The 22,018-nt window shown below is 36.6% G+C and overlaps 1 protein-coding gene and 1 non-coding gene across 2 annotated transcripts in view; one reads left to right on the top strand and one right to left on the bottom strand.

Annotated features, from left to right (window-relative positions):
- ARHGAP24 (Rho GTPase activating protein 24) overlaps positions 1–22,018 on the bottom strand; it is a 503,873-nt gene that overhangs the window by 267,546 nt on the left and 214,309 nt on the right. The window contains exon 3 of the mRNA XM_021702249.1: positions 4,788–4,875. Coding sequence (XP_021557924.1) covers positions 4,788–4,875 — 88 coding nt within the window. The remainder of the gene's footprint in view (positions 1–4,787; positions 4,876–22,018) is intronic.
- LOC123324161 lies at positions 16,886–16,993 on the top strand. The gene has a single exon (XR_006539653.1). It is a non-coding gene; the product is annotated as a U6 spliceosomal RNA (small nuclear RNA).

Consider the following 22,018-nt stretch of genomic DNA (forward strand, 5'->3'; position numbering starts at 1 on the left):
TATATATATATATATTATATATATATTATATATATATATATATTATATATATATATATCTTTTCAATCTTCAACACACCTTTTAACATCACTCCCGATCAGAGTGTATTTTTCCGGAATCCAATCTAAGAGCACAGATAAATATAGATAAAAAGTTCCATTATCCTGGAATTGCTGTTAAGATCAAAATTTGAAGAAAAAACTGCTAAAAACCCCCATTCTAAGTTGAAAATCACAATGGAAATTGTACCTAACCACATCCTTGCAAGTCTTACAGAGAATGCATTTCCGAGAAGAAACCCAAACCCCATTTCCCTGCCTCTGACTATGACAAGAGGAAGATTAGGACAGAGAAAGAGCCTCTTGGAGAAAAGTTTTCAAGATAAACCCTATTTTTTGAAGGGGAGGAAAATAAATTTTCTCAGCTATCAGAACAAGTCCGGAAAGCACAGGAGAGTTTCTGGTAAATTCTGAAGTGTGTTAGAACTATCACTCACACCTTTTCCCAGTTGCAGACTCACATGAAGCTTGGCAAGCCATTCAGTCTGTGGGGTCTGAAGCTCATGCTTCATGGAGAAAGGGGCAAGATGACAGCTTTGAAGGAGGCCGCAATAGTGAAAGAGCCTGCATTATCCCTCCTTGGCAGACCAGGGTATATGAGTTTCCTGGTAGCTGAATGAGCACAAAGAAAGCAGCTGGCCTTGAGCCCTTCTCATGGTATCCCATCTAACAGGACCAGGCCTAGGGTGGAAAATTCTACCATGTGAAGCAGATTTCCCATTCTAGGGATGCTGAATAATCCACAAAGGTTACTCTACTAGCGAGTCAACTTTTGGAAAAGGGATATAATAACCAGTCAGTGTTGAGGGGCTAACCCCAGCAATAGCGTCTGTGTAGGCACACTTGGACCTTCTTCCGTCTTTCTCTTGGTGGCATTATCAGAAAGGAAGGCAGAGAAATAGGACCGTGAACGTAAAGAATTTCCCTCCACTTCAGCCACTAGAGCTACAAACAGGTCTTTGCTGCAGCGGGGGATGGAAAGATCTTACACAGCAGGAAGTAAGAGTTCATCGTAGCCAAGTTCGGAGTAGCTATCGCCAACAATAAAACCATTTCATAGGATCGGGAGTCCTCCGTAAACCTGGTAAATATATACACTTCAATTAAGTATTTATTCAGCACCTTGCATTATACTGTGCCAGGTGTTCGAGGCACCTTGATGAGCAGAAAGAGGTGGCTCCTGCCTCTTCTGGAGTACACACTTCCTGTCTCCTTTTGCCTGCCTCTGTCTCTGAATCACTCTGTCTTCTCCCTCTGACAGACTATTCTTCAAATAAAGTTAAGACAGCATCATCCATTAATTACTGCTTATTTTTTTTAAGCTACATAAGGAAGATTTGCCCAGAATACATTTTGAGAAGCAAAGAGACTGACTGCATTTTCTTATTTCAAGTACTGTACATTAAATTCTGCCAACATTCCTTTCTCAACCACATTTCCCAAAAGCTTAGCACTTGGCCATAAAAGTTCACCCCCGTCTAAAATTTGGCATGCCTGACGGCAAAGTCTTCAAATTTGCCAATTTGGCTAACATCTCCATTTTGAAGAACAAGTAGAGAAATAGGAAAAAACTGGAGTGAAATGCTATAAATCATGGCATTATTTAGACAATTCATTTCATGGGATAATCGCAGGTTTAAAAGAAATTTACTCTAAATTATGGTAGATTTGTTGTCAGATTTTTTACAAAAATTTAAGACCTGCATAGAAATATAATATACAAATTTAATTAATATACAAAATTCTGAGAATTTCAATTCTATTGAAAAGTCTTCTTTTTGTATTACTTACACATGACTATTACTTAATTTCAGAGGACATTTCAGATTAAAACAAAAATGACAAAACAAAAACTCCTATCTACATAGCATATATGGATATATATGTAAATTATAAAGATTATATATTATAGTATATAATATCCTAAAATATAAAGAATTATAAAGATATATAGCACATACACCGATAAACTGTATATATACATATGTATATACACATATATACATACATATATATGTACACACACACATACACACACTCACCAATGTGTGTGCATATATATGGTACTAGAATATTTGGCAAAGAGCTTTAGGGAGGCTTTTGTTAGTTTTGTTGGAAATAACTCTAGGTATGTGGGATTAAAGGATTTAATCCTATCCATTGATATACCTTGTGTAGTTGGGCTTGAGGTATTTGTACATAAAGACAGAATCATGTTGGATCTGTAAACATCATTTGTAGGATGGATTTTTAAAAGTGGTGATTGACAGAATTCCACAGAGAAAGCCAATACAGAATAAATGTGTGTTGTAAGGATCTGCTGCCAGGCAGGACTACAGAAGGTTCTGTCCAAGGCACTGACCACATTTCTGCAGTTCTTCCTGTTTCCCACACTTTCTGAAAAATGAAACACTCTTGCAACTTTCCAGATTCCCCGCGTCAAACTATCACACAATTGGAATAATTAGAAAACACTATCTTATCATTCTCATTTACAAAGATAAATCATGTGTAGTTAGTAATCCTAATTTTGCAAAAATTGGTTAAAAATCATGTGATACAGATCCCCACATTTTCATACAAGTACAGAAGCATTTGTCTGGAAATTCTATCTTAATATGAGGTGCACACTAATAAAGCCTCGATGACCACAAATAATGGCACAAACATTGGATTCTCAAGGTAGCCATAGGGTTTTCCCAACTCCCTCTTTAAAGAAGCATTTGGCACAATTCTCTTGTCACTCCTTAAGAAAATTCAGAATTATAAAACGTAATTTAGAACTACTATATATTGTATTAATGATTCAGGAAGCATCTTTTCAAATGAGCTACGGGCATAACATGTTTATTTCCATAATTACTGCAGCAAACCTAAATTTCCTTGAACAAATTTTTTTTTTTGAAAAGACAACCTTCAGATTTCACATCACGCAGTCTGAAACTTCTTAGGCTTTGCTCATCAAAAGCCATTATGTCATATGCCCTGCAGGTGAAACACATGCCCTAGAGCAACAATCTTAGCAAGTTTTGAGACTTCCTGGGCTTGACGACACAGTTCTCTCTAGAACAATCTTGACAATATCCATCTATGTTATAGCAGAACACCTTCACAAAAAGATGAAATCTCCACACATTTAGTAGACAGAATGGAAAAGCAGACCTTTCGTATTATTGGAGATTAGGGGTCAAAGCCATCAGTTGAATACCATGTTCACTTAAAAGCCAATAGGCACTAATGTTGGGAATAAATAAGGAAAGAAATTTCCTCAAGTGATACTTCAAAGACTTTGCAACATCTGGAATTTGGTTCCATACAGGGTATTCCACTAAAAAGTAAGTATAAAAAGATTTTAATAGGGCAAACAAGATTCAGGTTTCTTACAATGTGTTCTCCCCAGGGGGAAACAAATAACACAATGCATCTGACTAACCTTTCTGCACTTCAGCTGCATTAATTAACATTTAGTCATGGATTCCATCATGAGCCAGATGCTACAGCTGTTTCCAGTGAGGGGGAAAATATGCTTCCACATTTCAGATTCCCAGCATTTATAAATCCAGGGAAAAATGTTTTATTGACTCCCTTTGTGCCAACATTATTGATATGCATTACATATTAGTCACCCAAATAAATTCACACACACCCTAGACTGTGATTAAATCAGTGTCAGTATCACATGAACTGGGTTAGCCTGAGCCAATGCTATAAAAACCACATTCCTAACCCTTTTTCTTACATCAAGAATTAAGGAAGGGCTAATGAACTGATCAAAGAAGTAGATCATGGCCTTGAAAAAAAAATTGTTGTTGAGTGAGTCAAACATTTAAGTGGAGATCAGGTACTCTGAGAGAGAAGGATGCAGATGACTAGAAAAAAATGAACAGATGTTGAAGAAATTTAACTGCAGGATCTCATGGCTTGGCAGAGACATCTGTAATGCTATAAGCCAAACATGTGGAAGTGGTTGTTTGGGAGCAAAGCTGAGGTACAGAACGGCAATGCTTGGTTAGTCACTGGAAGAGGATTTTTGTTTTGTTTTATTTATTTATTTTTTTTTAAAAGATTTTATTTATTTATTTGAGACAGAATGAGAGAGAGAGAGAGCTCATGAGAGGGGGGAGGGTCAGAGGGAGAAGCAGGCTCCCCAACGAGCAGGGAGCCCGATGCGGGACTCGATCCCGGGACTCCAGGATCATGACCTGAGCCGAAGGCAGTCGCTTAACCGACTGAGCCACCCAGGCACCCTGTTTTGTTTTATTTTTAAAGATTCCGTTAAGATGTAATTTGTGAGGAAATATGACAGTGAATCAGCTGGGCAACGCAGTCCACCTGTAACATCTTGCCAAATTTCTTATCACAAGAGCACTGTAAAACTAATTTTGTCTCCCATAGTCCCTTATAAATGCCGTGTCATGACTTCTGGTCAACTCTGGAGTCTCATGAACAAATGGATATCCAATAGTCATGTGGCCATGTGTGTAGTGTGTGTGTGTGTGTGTGTGTGTGTGTGTGCGTGTGCGCGCACGCAGGCACGCATGTGTGTGCAATCATTTGTACTGGGGTACAACTCTGGAATCATTACCTGTGTAAATACTAACCAAAGTTGGCACTTGCCTTTTCAAATTAATGTTCTTAGCCACAACTCAAGAAGAATAAAGGTTGTGTGTCTTCACTTTTACCAACATGGAATGGTAATAACTTAATCAAGCCAGAAAACTCTCTTACCTGGAACTACTTCAAAAAGGAATTTTCCTGGGCTCTCTTCATTGCAGGGATGCTCAAGGACTTTATTTCCAGGCAGAAAAATGGTACCCTGTGAACACAAAGGCCCCAAACATCAACATCATCAGAAGGCAAATACTGAATATCATCAACCTCATCAGTGGATATCCAAGGCGTATCTGTAATCCAGTTTACAGTAATATGCATCAGACTCATTTATATTCCCAACTGATCAAACATCATGGAACAGAATCATATTCATTCAACTTTTAATAGTATTTGTTGACCACCTAATGTGTACAAGACACTGTATTAGGTGCTGAGTTCATTTTAAGCACCAATTTATTAAATGCATTCTGTGTGCCAAAATTTTTACTGAGCATTCTACCAACATTATATTATTTAATTGTTAGAATTTAGTTGTTACAGTAGTCTTATAAGTTAGGTATTATTTTCCCCATTTTACAGCTGTGAAAACCAAGCAATGATATAAACAACTTAGCCAATGTTACCAGGGCCTTCTCTTTTCTGTTAGATTTCTCTCTCTTTAGTGTATTATTTCCATTAGAATTGAGACATACTTAAAAATCTATCCTAATAAAAGATAGGAGGCACCGGATGGCTCAGTTAAGCGTCTGCCTTTGGCTCAAGTCATGATCCCCGGGTCCTGGGATCAAGCCCCGCATTGGGCTCCCTGCTCAGCGGGGAGTCTGTTTCTCCTTCTCCCTCTGCTCCTTTCCCTGCTCGTACTCTCTCTCTCTCTTTCTTTCTCTCTCAAATAAATAAATAAAATCTTAAAAAAAAATTAAAAATAAAAGATATTACTTTGACTCCCCCCTCCAGCTATCATCTTTTTTTTTTCCTTGCCTAGTAAAGAGTTGCCTACATTGAATCTATTTCCTTACATATATCCACTGCAGCCTGGTTTATGCACCCACACTTCTAATTACATGATTCTCACAAGCTGCATGCTTGACAATTTTCAATCCTCACTAAATTATGACTTCCCAGGGACATTCAGCACTATTCACCACTCTTTCTTGAAGCATCTTCTTTCCTTGGTTTCTTAGTTTTCTCCAGGTTTTTCTCTTGGTTTTGTGTTGAGTCTCTTATGCTGGCTCCAAGCCGTCCTTTAAATATTAAAGTGTTTCAAAGATGTATCCAATGATTCCTTCTCTTCTGACTCTATTCTCTCTGGGAGCTATCTCATTCATGCCTATGACTTCAATAACCAACTATAAATCAATGAACATCAGATTACTATTTCTGACTCAGGGTTCTCTGAGCTTCAGACCTTTATGTCCAAGAACGGATTTGAATTTCCATATCTCAAAAGTGTCTTAAACTAAATTTAGTCAATTTTTTAAATTAACATATAATGTATTATTTGTTTCAGGGGTACATTTCTGTGATTCATCAGTCTCACACAATACACAGTGCTCACCATAGCACATACCCTCCCCAATGTCCATCACCCAGGCACCCCATCCCTCCCACCTCCCTCTACTCCAGCAACCCTCAGTTTGTTTCCTGAGATTACGAGTCTCTTATGGTTTGTCTCCCTCTCTGGTTTCGTCTTGTTTCATTTTTCCCTCCCTTCCCTTATGATCCTCTGTCTTGTTTCTCAAATTCCTCATATCAGTGAGATCAAAACCGACAGAATGGGAGAAGATATTTGCAAATGACATATCAGATAAAGGGCTAGTATCCATGATCTATAAAGAATTTATCAAACTCAACACCCAGAGAACAAATAAGCCAATCAAGAAATGGGCAGAAGACATGAACAGACATTTCTCCAAAGAAGACATCCAAATGGCCAACAGACACAGGAAAAAGTGCTCAACATCACTCGGCATCAGGGGAATACAAATCAAAACCTCAATGAGATACCACCTCACACCAGTCAGAATGGCTAAAATTAACAAGTCAGGAAACGACAGATGTTGGCGAGGATGTGGAGAAATTTAGTCAATTTAAATGCAATTATTTTGGGTCCTGTTTATGTATTCCCTAGCTTTGTGACTGGCATCTTCTTCCAATCAGCGGCAAAAGCCAGAAATGTAGGAGTCATCATCTCTAGTATATCTCTACTACCACCACTCCCTAGTTCAAGTGACTATTGTCTGCAGTCTGGTATGTTTTGTGTGTGTGTGTGTGTGTGCATGTGTGTGTGTGTGTGTGTTTTAAGATTTTATTTATTTGAGAGAGAGAGAGAGAGAGAGGGAGAGAGCACAAGTGGGGGGAGGGGCAGAGGGAGAAGCAGACTCTCTGATGAGCAGGGATCCTGACATGGGGCTCAATCTCAGGACCCCAAGGTCATGACCTGAGCCAAAGGCAAGCACTTAACCGACTGAGCCACCCAGGTACCCCTGTGGTCTGCTATGTTTCAAATTCACTGGATTCCCCATAATACTCAAAAATCTTTCAATCCACTTTTTTCCTTAATGCAGTCAAAGTATCTTTAGAAACAGAAATTTCACCTTGCAACTTTCTTGCTTAAAAATCTTCAATGCCTTTCATTTGTCCTAGGATAAAGTTCTGGAGGGTCTATAAGCTCATTTTCCTACTTTTTGGTTTTGATGCTTTCTACGACTTTCTATAATCAAGCCGGTAAATAAGTAAGTAGTATCATAAATTCTACAAGTAGTATCACACTCCCGTCTACCTTAGGATTACATTCTTTCCTGGATTATTTTATAACCACTGATTGAACATCCAAAATATACTTGCATAGGTACAGAAAGTTTTCCTGCATTGATTTCCATTGTATGCAATTATGTTATTTGTAAAATTATTTGATTAATGCCTGTCTCCATCATTAAACTGTAAGGGAGCATGGATAATACATGTTTTGCTCCCTAATTTACCCCCAATGCCTAGTATTTTGCCTGCCATAAGGTTAATGCTAAAAATTGTTGAGTGAATAAGCACTGTGAGTGCAGGAAAGCCAAAATTCAAAACCAAGCCTGCTGGATTTCAAAGTTTGTGCTATTGTGCACCGTATTATATCCTCCAGTTTTGTCAGTTTGAAGTAATATTTAGCTCAAGTAACATTGTACTCAATTTTCATCCTACCTGGTTTGGCACAGAAAATTATAGTCATCAGCTCCGTCCACTTCCAGGCTTAGAACGATCAAGCATAACACTCCCTAACTAAAGCCCAAGGAATTATATGTTAGACATACCCCTTTCTCTCCCTGCTTACAAGATGAAGTGGTGGAGATATTGCCTTTGTTTTCCTGCTCCAGGAAGCAGATTTTCCTACTTCTCGTCATATCTAGTGTGTCTAGCCTATGGATCCCATTTTGTTTTCTGGTACTTTTCAATAATTTTTTAAAAAATTGCTAAGTGCTTTGAAAATATTCATCATAAAATAAGATCTTTTTTCCATAGGCTGAATCTGTATGGTTTCCATATAAAATGATAAAATCAGTTGCTTCAATTAAGAGTTTATTTTACTCACTGAAATGGTTTTGTGAAGTCATTAAATTTATGATTTAGCTGAGTGTTAGAACATAGCATCTCAACTTCTAGACAGATGCAGTATTCATTTATGCATGTATGTGTGCTTGTATACTTGCACGTGGGTCTGTATGGCTCCCGTCTAATTCTATGCCTTCAGGCTCTACTTAGGATCTTAAGCTGTACACACATTGTATAAGTTTAATTCAAGCCACTTTCCCACACAAATAATTCTCCTGCAAGAGCCATTCTCCTTCAGGAAATCCCCAACCACCTCACTTGTTCATTAAAAGGCAAAGTAGTGCTATCCTTTGTTGTCTTTGTCATACATGTGAAATAGCTACTTCTGGCTGAAATTTTTATTTTCATTTTCAAATTTGACATCTTACAGATTTTATATTTTGGCTGTTTTCCAAATAAATCATGATGTCAGCATAATAGTTTAAATATCAGCAGACCGTGGTTAGGGCAGAATATATTGTAATTGACAAAAATTTGCTCTGGTCAATTCTTTAAGTCATTCAGTAAGTAAAATAAAATTATTTAATCGAAACTGCTAACTTGATCTCCTTGTATAGAAACCATATAGTTAAAGTCTATAACTGAGAGAAGAGTCTTTTTTTTTTTTTTTTTGACAGAGAGAGAGAGTGTACAAGCAGGGGAAGCAGCAGGCAGAGGGAGAGGGAGAAGCAGGATCCCCGCTCAACAGGGAGCCCGATGTGGGGCTCGATCCCAGCACCCTGGGATCATGACCTGAGCCAAAGGCATATGCTTAACCGTCTGAGCCACCCAGGCACCCCTAATTGAGAGAAGAGTTTTAATTGTGATAGTTATTTTCAAAGTATTCTGAAATTTTATATTGTTAGAAAATGCAGATAAATTTTAAAAATCTGTAATTTACCCACTGCCATAGATAATTAATATTAGCCGTATTTGTATATATTTATGTATATATGTGTATTAACATCTACAGTTGACTTTTACAAAACAATAGTCAAAATAAAGCCTAATTTATTATCTGCTTCCAAACTTAAAAATCATGTATTGTTATTATGCCAAATTAATAATTAACATCATTTTTTAAAACTAAATAGTATAGTGCTTGTTTGAATATACATGCTTTCACATCCTCTGTTCTGAAGTATTTATGGTTTTTTGTAAGTGTTACTATAACGAATATTGTCATGAACATCCATTAAGCTAAATCTTTGAGCTCCTCCTTAACTTATTCTGTAGGACAAATCCCTAAGAGAGAAATCAGTAGTCAAAAAGTATGCACTGTTTACATGGGTTTGGTTAATTCTTTCCAGAGCTGCTCTAAATTAGCTAAGCAAACAAATAGACAACTAATGAGCAAGTAAAATAAAAGTGCCCAATCTGACTGAGAAGTAGTTTATTGAGACACTACCACATGTCAGATATTATTTCTAAAACTATGTCAGATGATGTGAGGTGTGTGAAAGAAATAAACGCTTTACTCTCAATACAAGAATAACATGACTACACAAGAAATAAGTACCTACAAGCATGTAGAAAAGCAAACAGATAAAATAAGTTTAAGAAGCGAGTGTCATTAGAGCAGTCTGATTAGTTAAGAAAGGTAATATGAAAAAATGGTTTTTAAAGGAAGATAAGATTTTAAGATTTAGAGAGCTAGGGGTAATTCCAAACTGGAGGAAATCACATCTGCAAAAGCAGTAATTAGGGCCATATGCACAGAGCACATTAGAATAAGAGAATTTTCACATGGAGGAATAATTAGGAAGTGAAGACTGTTGGTGATGTTGAAGACACCCTGTGGAAAGTCTAGCCCAGGGCAGAGGATGCTGCACTTGACATCCATTAATAACTGAGAACATGAGCAGGCTCCAGAGCAAAGCAGATGGAGATTTAGGAATACCAGTCTCTTAGAAATTTGTTACCATGAAGCAATTAATTTGTCAGAGATAGCAACATCAAGACTTACCAAAAGGTGTTGGCAGCAGAAATGGCATAAATTTTCCCCAGAGATGCATTACTGGAGATACAATTTTTGGAAATATAAAAGAAACTGGACAGAGTTTAAACAATAGGGAATGAAGAAGGAAGAGTCGAAGATGACTTCAGTTTTTCTCTTCTGTGTATCTAGAAGAAAGGTGGTGCCTCTTATTTGAAATGGGGAATAAAGAAGAATTAAGCTCCAATAAGCCCATGTACTTGAGCTAAAACTGTGTGATATTCTTTAATTTTCTGTTCGATTGTGGTTGGGCTGGATGCTCTGTTTGCCCCTCCCCCATCTTCTTTCCACCCATCACTCTATTCTGTACTTCAGGAAAGTAATCTCTATAAATATCAAAAATCAGGCTCTCTTGACCTCTGACTTCAGGTTGGTTTTGAGAGGTCATAGCAGAAAATAAGAAGGCCACAAGAGAGACAGACTGAGGCGCTTATTGACCTGCCCTCCTCCATGCTAGCCAGAAATTTGGCCCTAGTTGCACGGATACCTTAGTCCACATCTCCTAAATTTGCAGGCTTCCCCTGGTTCCAATGGGGCTAACAGGCCTAGGATGTTTTCCCTATTTGTGGATTTCTATGAACCGTTCCAACACTTTATAAATGGTTTCTTCATCATATAGTCTACAATTACCCCTTTTAAAGTGGAGCCATCAATTTCTTGCTGGGATCTTGAGTGACAAAATAGGTTGCAAGTGCTCTGAGTTTTCTAAGAAATAGCATATTATCCCATGATGTGCAATATGCTTCACTGTTAATTTTGGAGGATCATGGAGAAGAGGCTCGAGTATAAGAAAGAGATGTAACCTTTTTGATGGAAGTTTAGTGCATATGGCAACAATTACATGTCAATAACTAATCAGCACATTCAGAATGGAATTATGCTTATTTTATCCATTATAGGAAATATCTTTTCTTAACTGAGAGAAGAGTCTTATATATTATATAATATATAAGTCTAATATATTATATATATTATCTCAAAATGAGATAATATGTTAAACAAAATCTTTTATAGTTTGAGAGCTAGGAGTTGGCAAAAGAAACATAGTTCAGAACGGTAATAATGTCTCATTTTCAGCCTAAATTGCTATCAGAAAAGAAGCTCATCTTTAGTTACTATCAAATCACTGAGCCAAAACCACAAGATATTGGGGTAAAAGCAAGATGATGTTGAAAATAAGCATAGTCATCTTATTCTCTAGAATTTGGATTGAAAAAAGAAATGTATGCATGTGTAGTACCTGTGTTAATTTCTATGAACACAACAATAAGAATTTTTTTCCAGCACTAACAATAATCATGAACATCACATGGGACTAGGCAAAGTCTCAGCTTGACAATATATATATGTATTTTTAATGCAACTAGAAAGAGGTTGAAAAATGACATCAAGGGGAAATTGCTATTACTCAACAGTTTTTTTTAGAGTAACACAGGTTGATTTTTTTCCTCTGTAGTAAGTAATTTCATTAAGTCATTCAACAAATATTTATTTAACAGCACTTGGCATATGACAGGCCCTCTCCTAGGCACAAAGGATATAATGGAGAGAAATTCCAATAATGTCTTTGCACTCCTGGATCTTAGGATCACTCAGGGAAGGTTGAAAATTAAAAAAAAAAAAAGATATAAAATTTTACCCAGAAGCACGCTAGCCGTATAACAATCTCCCAATGACAATGAAGTTTCTGGTTAGGTAAATCTGCTCTGCAGTTGATCTACTTGGTTTCAGGTTCCCACTCTACCACCCATTAGCCATATGACTTCAGGCAAGACCGTTATTCCTCCCTTTTCCTCAGCTTCTACGGTCTTAAGATGGGATTAAAAATAGAACCTACTTCATAAAGTCACTGTGAGCTAATATGGGTAGTTTTCAGAAAAAAAAGCCTCATACATACTATTTTTTTAGCTGCTTTCAATATAAAAAAAAAATCTTTTTTTTTTTTTAATGTCCCAGAAGCCTCAAGGATATTTCGGGCCCATATTTTGCAAATCCCCAAATAATGAGGTTCAATATGTACCTGCTAGTTAGTATTATCATCCAGTCAAGTAAACAGGGAGGTAAACTAATTTAAAAATTTTAAGTTATTTTTTACTATCGTTTGTAAAGTTAGACTAACCAAAAGAAGCAAACCTCTAATTAACAATCAAAATAGTAAATAGCATGGGATAATGATATTGATAATGATGATTGCTGACATTTCTTACCTATCAGTTTGCTAAATCAATATGTACACTGTTTACATCATTCATTTGCTCATTGACTTTGTGATGTAGGTATTTCTCATTTTATAGATGAAGGAATGAAGCTCAGGGAGGCAAAGAGCCTGACATAGTAAATTCCTATACATATTTGAACAAAAAATGAATGAATAAATGAATACAAGCTGCTTTAAGGACTTTATCTTTGATTAGTGATCCAGTTTATGTTCCTATTTCTAATCAATTACTGCTTTTTTAAAGCAGGTTGGAGAAGTTTTATAGAGTTATTAAGTTTTTTCTTAGCCTCTGAAATAAGTTACACCAATTCCTGGAATGTTGCTGGGAGGGAAGTGAAGGGGAGACTTGCAAATCCATACATTTTAGAATCTACCAAAGTAATTTTGATATGAAAACTCTTTGGGGAACACTGACCTAAGCATTGTTATAATTGCCTTACAGAGAAAAGAGCACAGTATTCACAAAGCTGGGCACATTGTAGAATGTACTGTTTTTCCTCAAAGTAATAGATGTAATATTTCCAAACCATTATTTAAATTAACCATGACAAACATAATAGCATGAGACTATTTTATAATTATTGAATAAATAGAAATAAATTTTCTATATAGATGTCTCATGTTGCTACTTTATATTAACTACAGATTTAGCACTTGAGAAGCATTGTCATTCTGCGTTCATTTTCGTTTAAAGCAGCATTTGCATAATATTATTACACATGTTCAGATCCTAGGAGGCTAATTAATTATGCATTAATTGTGATGGAGAGAAATATGTAACATATTTTGATATAATTCATTTAAAAGCTTTTAACCCTTTCTTCTCAGACACAAGGATCCATGTGAACACCCCCTCTGGACAGAACAGAAGTACATAAATTTATTCCCCAATGGAGTCCTCCTGCATGAACATTCACCCTGGGAACATGGCCATTACCTGTCTAGCTACATTTAGATCACTCCTATTTGTCTACATGTTCTTGATTTATTGGAAAATGGAGAAGTTCCTTGACAGTATGAGGAAAACAAATTAGGAATATGGGAAAAGGAAGATATTATTATTCAAAATTCAAAATTCTAGAATCATACTCTCAAAATTGGTAGAGACCTTAGAAATGACCATCCTCATGCTTATTAAATATATGAATCCTTTTTCAATACCACGGTCATCTAGAGTTCAGCCGGAATATCTCACTAATTTCCTTATGGTGTTCCATGCCATTTTTGAAAGATTTAAATTAATTAATTCTCAATTAATTAATTAATTGGGAGAAAAAAATCCAAATGTTGACACAAAATCCATCCCCCAACAATTACTAACTTTGGAGTGAAATCCCCTTTTTCCATCTTGAATCTTATAGCTAATACCTACTGAGACTTATGTGCCAACCCTCTGCTGTATATTGTAATCTTCTAAAAAGCCCTATGTGGAGGTACAATTATAACTGTCCATTTCACAGTAGGAATGTTGAGGCATAAATAGATTGAGTAACATATAGCCGGTGAAGTGCAAGAGATGCAACCTAACCCCCCTAACGTTCAAGCTCCACTTCCTTTATATGATAGAAAGCTACAATGCAATGTTCACTTGCTTGTTTTTTCATCAAATATATATTTAGTATGCACCATGTGCTGAGGATGCTAAATGCTTAGGGAAAAAAAAATGGAGATGTTAATAAGTGGTTATCTTTGACTATTCAGGTCGTAGATGATTTTTATTTTGCTAAGTTTTTCCTATTTTTAAAATAACTTTAAAACAGTGAGCACATTTTACTAGCATACCAAGAAAAAACTATAAGTATATTTTCAAAACAAAGAAAAATGACAGGAGAAATCAAGGTTGGATAGGGGCATTTGGAATCTCAAGGTTAAATATCTGCTTTGCAGTAAAGACTGTGGAAGACAGTTCAAGACCATGTCTAAATATAGTATAGTACTCTGAATAATGGCCACCCAAAGATAGCAGGTCCTAATTCCTGGAACCTGTAAGTGTAATCTTATCAGCAAAAAGGGTCTCTGTGGATGTAATTCAGTTAAGAATCCTGACAGAGAATTATCCTGGATTATCTGGGTGGGCCTTAAATCCAATCACAAATATCTTTATAAAAGAGGCAGATATGGTGTGCCCGGGTGGTGCAGTCAGTCAGCGTCAGACTCTTGGTTTCTGCTCAGGTTGTGATCTCAGAGTCATGAGATCGAGCCCCGCCTAGAGTTCCCTGCTCCCTGCTCGGGGCAGAGTGGACTTGAGATTCTTACTGCCTCTCCCTCTGTAACACCCTCCTGCACTCCCTCCCCACCCCCTCTCCCAAATAAAGAAATATTAAAAGAAAATAGAAGAGGCAGATATGATAATCTCACAAGGGGCGATGTGGAAATAGATGCAAAGACTGAAAGGGCACAGTCACAAGCCAAGAAATGGTGACAGTCACCAGAAGCTGGAAGGATTCCCTCCTAGAGCCTCTCAAAGTCCGGCCCTGCCTATATACCCTGATTTCAAATCTTTTGACTTCAGAACTGTGAGAGAATAAATTTCTGTTGTTTCAAGCCATCAAATTTGTGGGAACTTGTTATAGCAGTCAAAGGAAACTGATATATATAAGTTAATACATATAAAAGATACTTTGGAAGCAAATGATCCCTTGTGAGGAGCCGTGAAAAGTTGAGGTTTTGAAAGAAGTCCACTGCTAATTCTCAAAGGGTTGGTAAGTGATGGCGAGGCTCTAGTTAGCCAGTGGTTCTGGGGGCGAGTCCACAGCATACAAGGTACTGAAATTAGCTGGTGGCCAAAGAAAATCCCTCCTTACCCCACCCTCGACTCTCAATAATAATCTTCAATAATCCTCAATATGAGGAACTGATTAGTGTCACCTTCATGTTTTTGGAACCCCAGAACAGAATATCTGTGGCAAGGTTAAGAGTCTTTATTTGGAGAGGACGGAGTTTAATTGCTAACCCCTCTCAAATAAGTACTGGGACCTTGACTTTGTATTTTATGTCCAACAATATATACCATTTTACAATGTTTATTATTTCTCAACCAGAAAAAGAACTGTCAGCTGTTCAGAAGGTGGTAAATGCCAAAGGTTTCAAGTGAGGTCTATGGCAGTAGGAGAAAAAGAAAATTCTTTTGGAGCTTATGTCTCATTATGAAATAGAAATATGAAGAGCAAAACCATAGCTATATAATATCTATTATGGGGAAATCTGGAACCCCTAAAAAGAAGGGTCCAATAAGCCATTTTCAATGGACCAGAAAATTGATGATAATTAAAATAGTTCCATTTAACCTTTTATCTTAAATAACTAATAAACACTTTGTGTATTTAAAAATAAAGTGGAGGGTTCCTGGGTGGCTTACTCGGTTAAGTGTCTGCCCTCACCTCAGGTCATGATCCTGGGGTCCTGGGATTGAGTCCCAAGAAGGGCTCCAGCAGGGAGCCTGCTTCTCTCTCTCCTTTTGCCCCCCCCCTCCAGCCCTGCTTGTGTGCGTTCCCTCTCTCAAATACATAAATAAAATCTTTAAAAAAAATAAATACAAATAAAGTGGGAAAAAAATGTGAGTCAACCTTGCAAGAAACTGTATAAAAGGTAAACCTACTTTACCCAAATAAATAATTGAGATGCTAAATACAAAGATTTTGCTAATTCTTTTAAACAACCAAGTACAATTGTTTTATAGTTAAATAACTTTCCATATATTTAAATTTTAAAATTGGGAAGTTTATTTGGAAGAAAAATGTCCTTAGCAGGAAGAAGGCAACGTAGGACTTAATCACATTTGCTTTTGACACTGAACTTTAAAAAAAAAAATCTCCTTTGACTTACGGTACACCTACTTTTCTTGGCTTTCCTCTACTTCTTTGAACTACAGTCAATTATGTTCAATATGATCCTCAAAATTTGGTGCTGAAGTTGCATATGCAGTGCAGGTTTACTTGTGTAAAGATAATATGCTTTTGCAAAATTACAAAAGTTTTACAACATTTTCTATTGGTAAAGAAAGCAGCACTCTTGGGGCGCCTGGGTGGCTCAGTTGGTTAAGCATCTACCTTTGGCTCAGGTTATGATCTCAGGGTCCTGGGATCAAGCCCTGCTCAGGGCTCCCTGTTCAGTGGGGAGTCTGCTTCTCCCTCTCCCTCTGCCTCTGCCTCTCCCCCTGTTCCTGCTCTCTCCCTAACTCACTCTCATAATAAATAAAATCTTAAAAAAAAAAGAAAGAAAGCAAAACTCTCATGTAGGAGGTGGTAGGAGGGAAAAACAGTAAAATTCTTGTAGAAGGTACTTTGGTGATATTTATCACACTCAGAAAGCTAAGAAACGACATATATGCAAGGTTATTTGCATTATAAACAGCAGAACTGGAAACAACTCAGGTGTTCATTAATGAAAAATTGATTTAATAAACTATGATATATCTGCCTAGTGCTCGCTTCGGCAGCACATACACTAAAATTGGAACGATACAGAGAAGATTAGCATGGCCCTTGCGCAAGGATGATATATCTGCCTAATGGAGTATTATGCAGTCATAAAAATAAAGTAATTTATATCTATCAGAGAATTTGTATATTAGCTCTCTACAGAGCTATATATATATATACACACATATATATGTACATATATAGCTATATGCATATACAGAAAATAATAATATATACATATATATAGGATTTTTCAATGTACACATTTAGTACAGTTTTGATTTTGAAATCATATGAATGTTTTACCTATTCATAAATTTAAAATGAAAATAACATGCAAAAATAAAATGTAAATAATATTTAAAACAAAAATATAATCATAAACTATTAATACTTTTCTCTATACTGTTGAATTTTTTAAATATCCCTTTTACTTTTTTCTCCAGAATTTCCACATTGCAAGAATATTACTTTTTTAATATGAAAAGATAACCCTTTTATGTAAAGAGCTGTTTTGAATTAATTCACTCACAGTGTTAAAGATACAGCTAGTGGGCTCTGTGTTATTCTGGATATACTAAGACAATTTGGAACTGAGAAACTGCAGCAAGTATGAGCCTAGGCACATTTAAAAAATGTTTGGGGGGGGGTAAAAAAGTTTTGTTTCATATTTAAGTTTCTTTGATAATGTGTGTGTATGTGTGTGTGTAGGAATATTTTATTCTAAATTTAAATTTGGCTTTCCTTGGTGAATAGCTACTCTTCTTGCTTAGCAAAATAATCTCAGAGGAAAATATCAGTGACTAAAGTTTTGGATTCAATAGTCTAGTATTTTTTTTTAATAGTCTAATATTTTTAATCTCAGAAGTTCCATTGATTTTATAGTTGCTCTCCCATGACAGCATACATGATGTTTGTTCCTGGCTCCTGTCTCCAACTACTCAAGTGTCATTGACTTCTTTCCCTGCCTTAAAAACATTGAATTGGCTGCTATGATTAAGAAGCAAATAATACATTATATGTTAAAAAAAAAAAGAAGATAGTAGGAAGGGAAAAATAAAGCTGGGCAAATCGGAGGGGGAGACGAACCATGAGAGACTATGGACTCTGAGAAACAAACTGAGGGTTCTAGAGGGGAGGGGAGTGGGGGGATGGGTTAACCTGGTGATGGGTATTAAGGAGGGCACGTACTGCATGGAGCACTGGGTGTTATGCACAAACAATGAATCATGGAACACTACATCAAAAACTAATAATGTAATGTATGGTGATTAACATAACATAATAAAAAAAAGATAAAAAAAATTAAAAAAAAGAAGCAAAGTGTTTCAATTCTAAATATACATTTTCACCCTGCCCTTGTCAGATCAACCAGACACAATTAATGTGATAATCCAATTAAAATCTAATTTATAACAGTTAAAATTAATACAACAATATTCCCACTTCTAAAATACATTAAGTGGGTTTTGGGTTGTTGCTGTTGTTCTGGTTGCTATTTTAACATGCATCGATTTCCAACACTAAAGAAGGCACTGTAACAAAACACAAGGCCAGATATCATGACAATGCTATAATCATGCAACACGAATTTTTATTGAATTTCTTCCCTGAGTCAGAAAATATTTTGAGTGAAGCTACAGCAGCATAGAAATTAGATAACACTCCTGTTATCATGAAGCTTATATTTTAAGAAAGGAAGACATACATATATCTGTCCATTTATAAATAAAATTTAAAACATAAGGGAAAAATTAGATAATGTAAAATGCTGGGTTGTAATTAAAATAGGGTGGTATGTTTGAAAGTGCCTGGATGGCTACTTTGGAAAGACTGTTCAAAGAAGGCCTCTCTGAGCAGGTGACATTTTAGCTGTGATCTAAATGCTAAGAAAAGTCTATCCATGTGAAGTTGAAGGGGAAAATGTCGATGTCTGAGAGGAAGGCAGAGGTACCCTGCTTTATAAGCTAAGGTTAAGTGTTTGTATTTTTATTCTAAATGCAATGAGAAGCCATTGAAGGGTTTTGAGCACAGTATCACCTGATTTTTATTTATTTTATTTTAATTTGATGTAGTTAACATACAGTGTTATAATAGTTTCAGGTGTACAATATAGTGATTCAACACTTCCATACATCACCCAATGCTCATCATGATAAGTATACTTAACCCCCATGACATGTTTCACTGATCTGCCTTTTTAAAAGAACACTGACTATTGAATAGAAAATATATTGTAGAGATACAAGAGAAGAAGCAGGAGGCTAGGCTAGTTCAGGATAAAGAAGATTGGTAGCCATTGAGAAAAAGATAGGTGTTATTATTTGGATTATGTTTTGAAGGTAAACAGGATTTGGTAATGTGTTGGGTGTGGGGCTCAAGGAAAGAAGAGGAAACAAGCCTAGAATTGTGTCAGCATTACAATGCTGGGTGATCTCATATATTAGGATGGGGGAGATAGGGTAGGGAAGAAACAGGATTTGGGGGAAAATCAGGAGTTTGGTATACAGTAAGTATAAAGTGCCCATTAGACATACAAGAAAATGACAGTAGGAAGTTAGATATATGAGTCTCAAGTTCCAGAGACAGATTCAAGCTGAAGATTTTCTTTTGAGAGTCCTCTGATTATAAATTGCATTTGAAATCGCAAAATTCATTCAGGTAATCCAGGGAGAATGTATAGCCTAGTTAAGGTAGGAGGCCAAGGGAAGATCTTGAGAGCACGCCTAAATCTAGGGGGCCTACAGTGGAGAGGGAGCCAGATGGAAGCCTGAGGAGGGGTCAGGGAAGAAGAAGGGGCAGGTACAGGACGCCAAAAGCCCCGATAAGAAAGCATTACAAGAGGGGCACCTGGGTGGCTCAGTCGTTAAGCGTCTGCCTTCGGCTCAGGTCATGATCCCGGGGTCCTGGGATCGAGCCCCGCATCGGGCTCCCTGCTCAGCAGGAAGCCTGCTTCTCCCTCTCCCTCTGCCACCCCCCCTGCTTGTGTTCCCTCTCTCGCTGTGTCTCTCTCTATCAAATAAATAAATAAAATCTTTAAAAAAAAAAAAAGAAAGCATTACAAGAAATGGTCATCTGCATTAAATGCTGTGGAACAATCAAATGAGAGCACAACTAGAACACTGACAGACAGACTTGGTCCAAAAGAAGATATTGGGCAATCTCAAGGGAGTGGTAGAAAAGCAAGTCTTACTCCAGTGGGCTGAAGAAAGAATCTGTAACAGGCAGGTGGAGACAGTTATTGCAGATAACCTCCCCTAAAATTTTCATGTGACAGGGATCTGGCAAATGACTAGTAGCAGGATGAACGCAGGTACCAAGGCGTTTGTGTTTTGTCCTGTTTTGTTTTAGGGGAGGATATAATAGAGTGTATTTACTTGCTGCTGGCAATGATTCAGTAGAAATGGGAACAATAATCCCAGAACCATTTACTGAGAAGTCTATTCTTTCCCAACTGATCTTCTATCTCTTCCAGCTCTGTTATTAAATTACTTTTCACATATGTGAAGATCTGTGTTATTTTGTTCTATTGGTCAATTTGTCTGTCCTTACATGAATAATATACTGTATTACATGAGTTATATACTATATTAATTATTACCATATTTGGTAAGGTAAGTCTTGTTTCATTCTCCTTCATCAAAAATGTCCTATCTATTCTTGGCCCTTTGCACTTCCATATAAAGTTAGAACCTCCTTATCAACACCTCCCTCCAAAATATCCTGTTAGGATATTTATTGGCACTGCATTGAATCCATAGATCAATTCCCTTCTTACAATATGAAACATTTATAATACTAATGGAATCTTTACAGGATTAAGACTTCCAATCCAGAAACATGTTACATCTCTCCATTAATATAGGTTTTTAAATGTCTTTCCACAAATAATTATCATGTGTATATTTTCATATACATACAAATTTCTAATTGTATATATGCTATTATATATTATATATGCAGTGTATGTATATATATACACATATGTATGTGTGTGTTTATATATATATATATATACTTTGTATATTTTGATGCTTTTTAAAATAGCATTTAAAAATATGCTTTTGAACTGTTTACTGCTAGGATATGAAAATGTATATTGATTTTATATACATCAATCTTGTTAAACTCTTATCTGTAACATATCTGAGGGTTTTCTAGGCACACCTATTATCTGTAAATAATGGCAGTTGTGTATCTTCTTCTCCAACCCTTAAACAGTTTCTTTCTTTTATCTTAATGTTTGCTGACAAGGACCCACTAATAAAATGGTGAATTGAAGTAATGATCACATATATTCTTAACTAAGTCCAGGTATTAAGAAGAATGTTTTCAATGTGCCATTATTAACTGTGATGACTGCTACAGGTTTTTTGTTTCTTTAAAAAAAGATTTTATTTATTTATTTGACAGGGAGAAAGAGAGAGAGCACAAGCAGGGGGAGCTACAGGCAGAGGGAGAGGGAGAAGCAGGCTCTCCGCTGAACAGGTAACCGGATGCGGGGCTCGTTCCCAGGACCCTGGGATCATGACCTGAGCTGAAGGCAGTTGCTTAACCAACCAGCTGAGCCCCCCAGGCACGCCTGCTAGAGGTTTTTAATAAGATACTCTTTATCACTTAGTTTGCCAAGAATTGCTTTGTTTTGTTTTTCAATATCATGAATAGAAGTTAAATTTTATTAAACTTCTTTTGTATCTATAGAAATAATCAGATGTTTTTCTCCTGTAACCTGTTATACTATTAATAATTAATTCTTAAATCTAAATGAAGCACAGCTGGTACTATATTTACACAGCCATTGCATTTCCCTCCTGAGCACACCGCGAAGCTTCATTTCCCAGTCACTCTTGTATCTAGGTGAGGTGATGCGACTGAGCTCTGACCCGTAGCAAATGGGCACAACTGATGTACTTCCAAACTTGGCTCTAAAACATGCTGTGTGATCTTCTCCTCTGTCTCCTCCCATTAGTATGGTTGAAAAAAGGTGTCCTTAAACTGCAAAGCTGCAAATGATAAGTGCTTAATTCTAGACATAACTGTGAGTGATGTGCATGCACACACATGTGTGTATGCATGTATATATAGATGTGTGTGTGTGTGTGTGTGTGTGTGTGTGTGTGTGTGTGTGTGTGTG

This window comes from Neomonachus schauinslandi, chromosome 2 (assembly GCF_002201575.2).
Source record: "Neomonachus schauinslandi chromosome 2, ASM220157v2, whole genome shotgun sequence".
Taxonomy (NCBI): domain Eukaryota; kingdom Metazoa; phylum Chordata; class Mammalia; order Carnivora; family Phocidae; genus Neomonachus; species Neomonachus schauinslandi.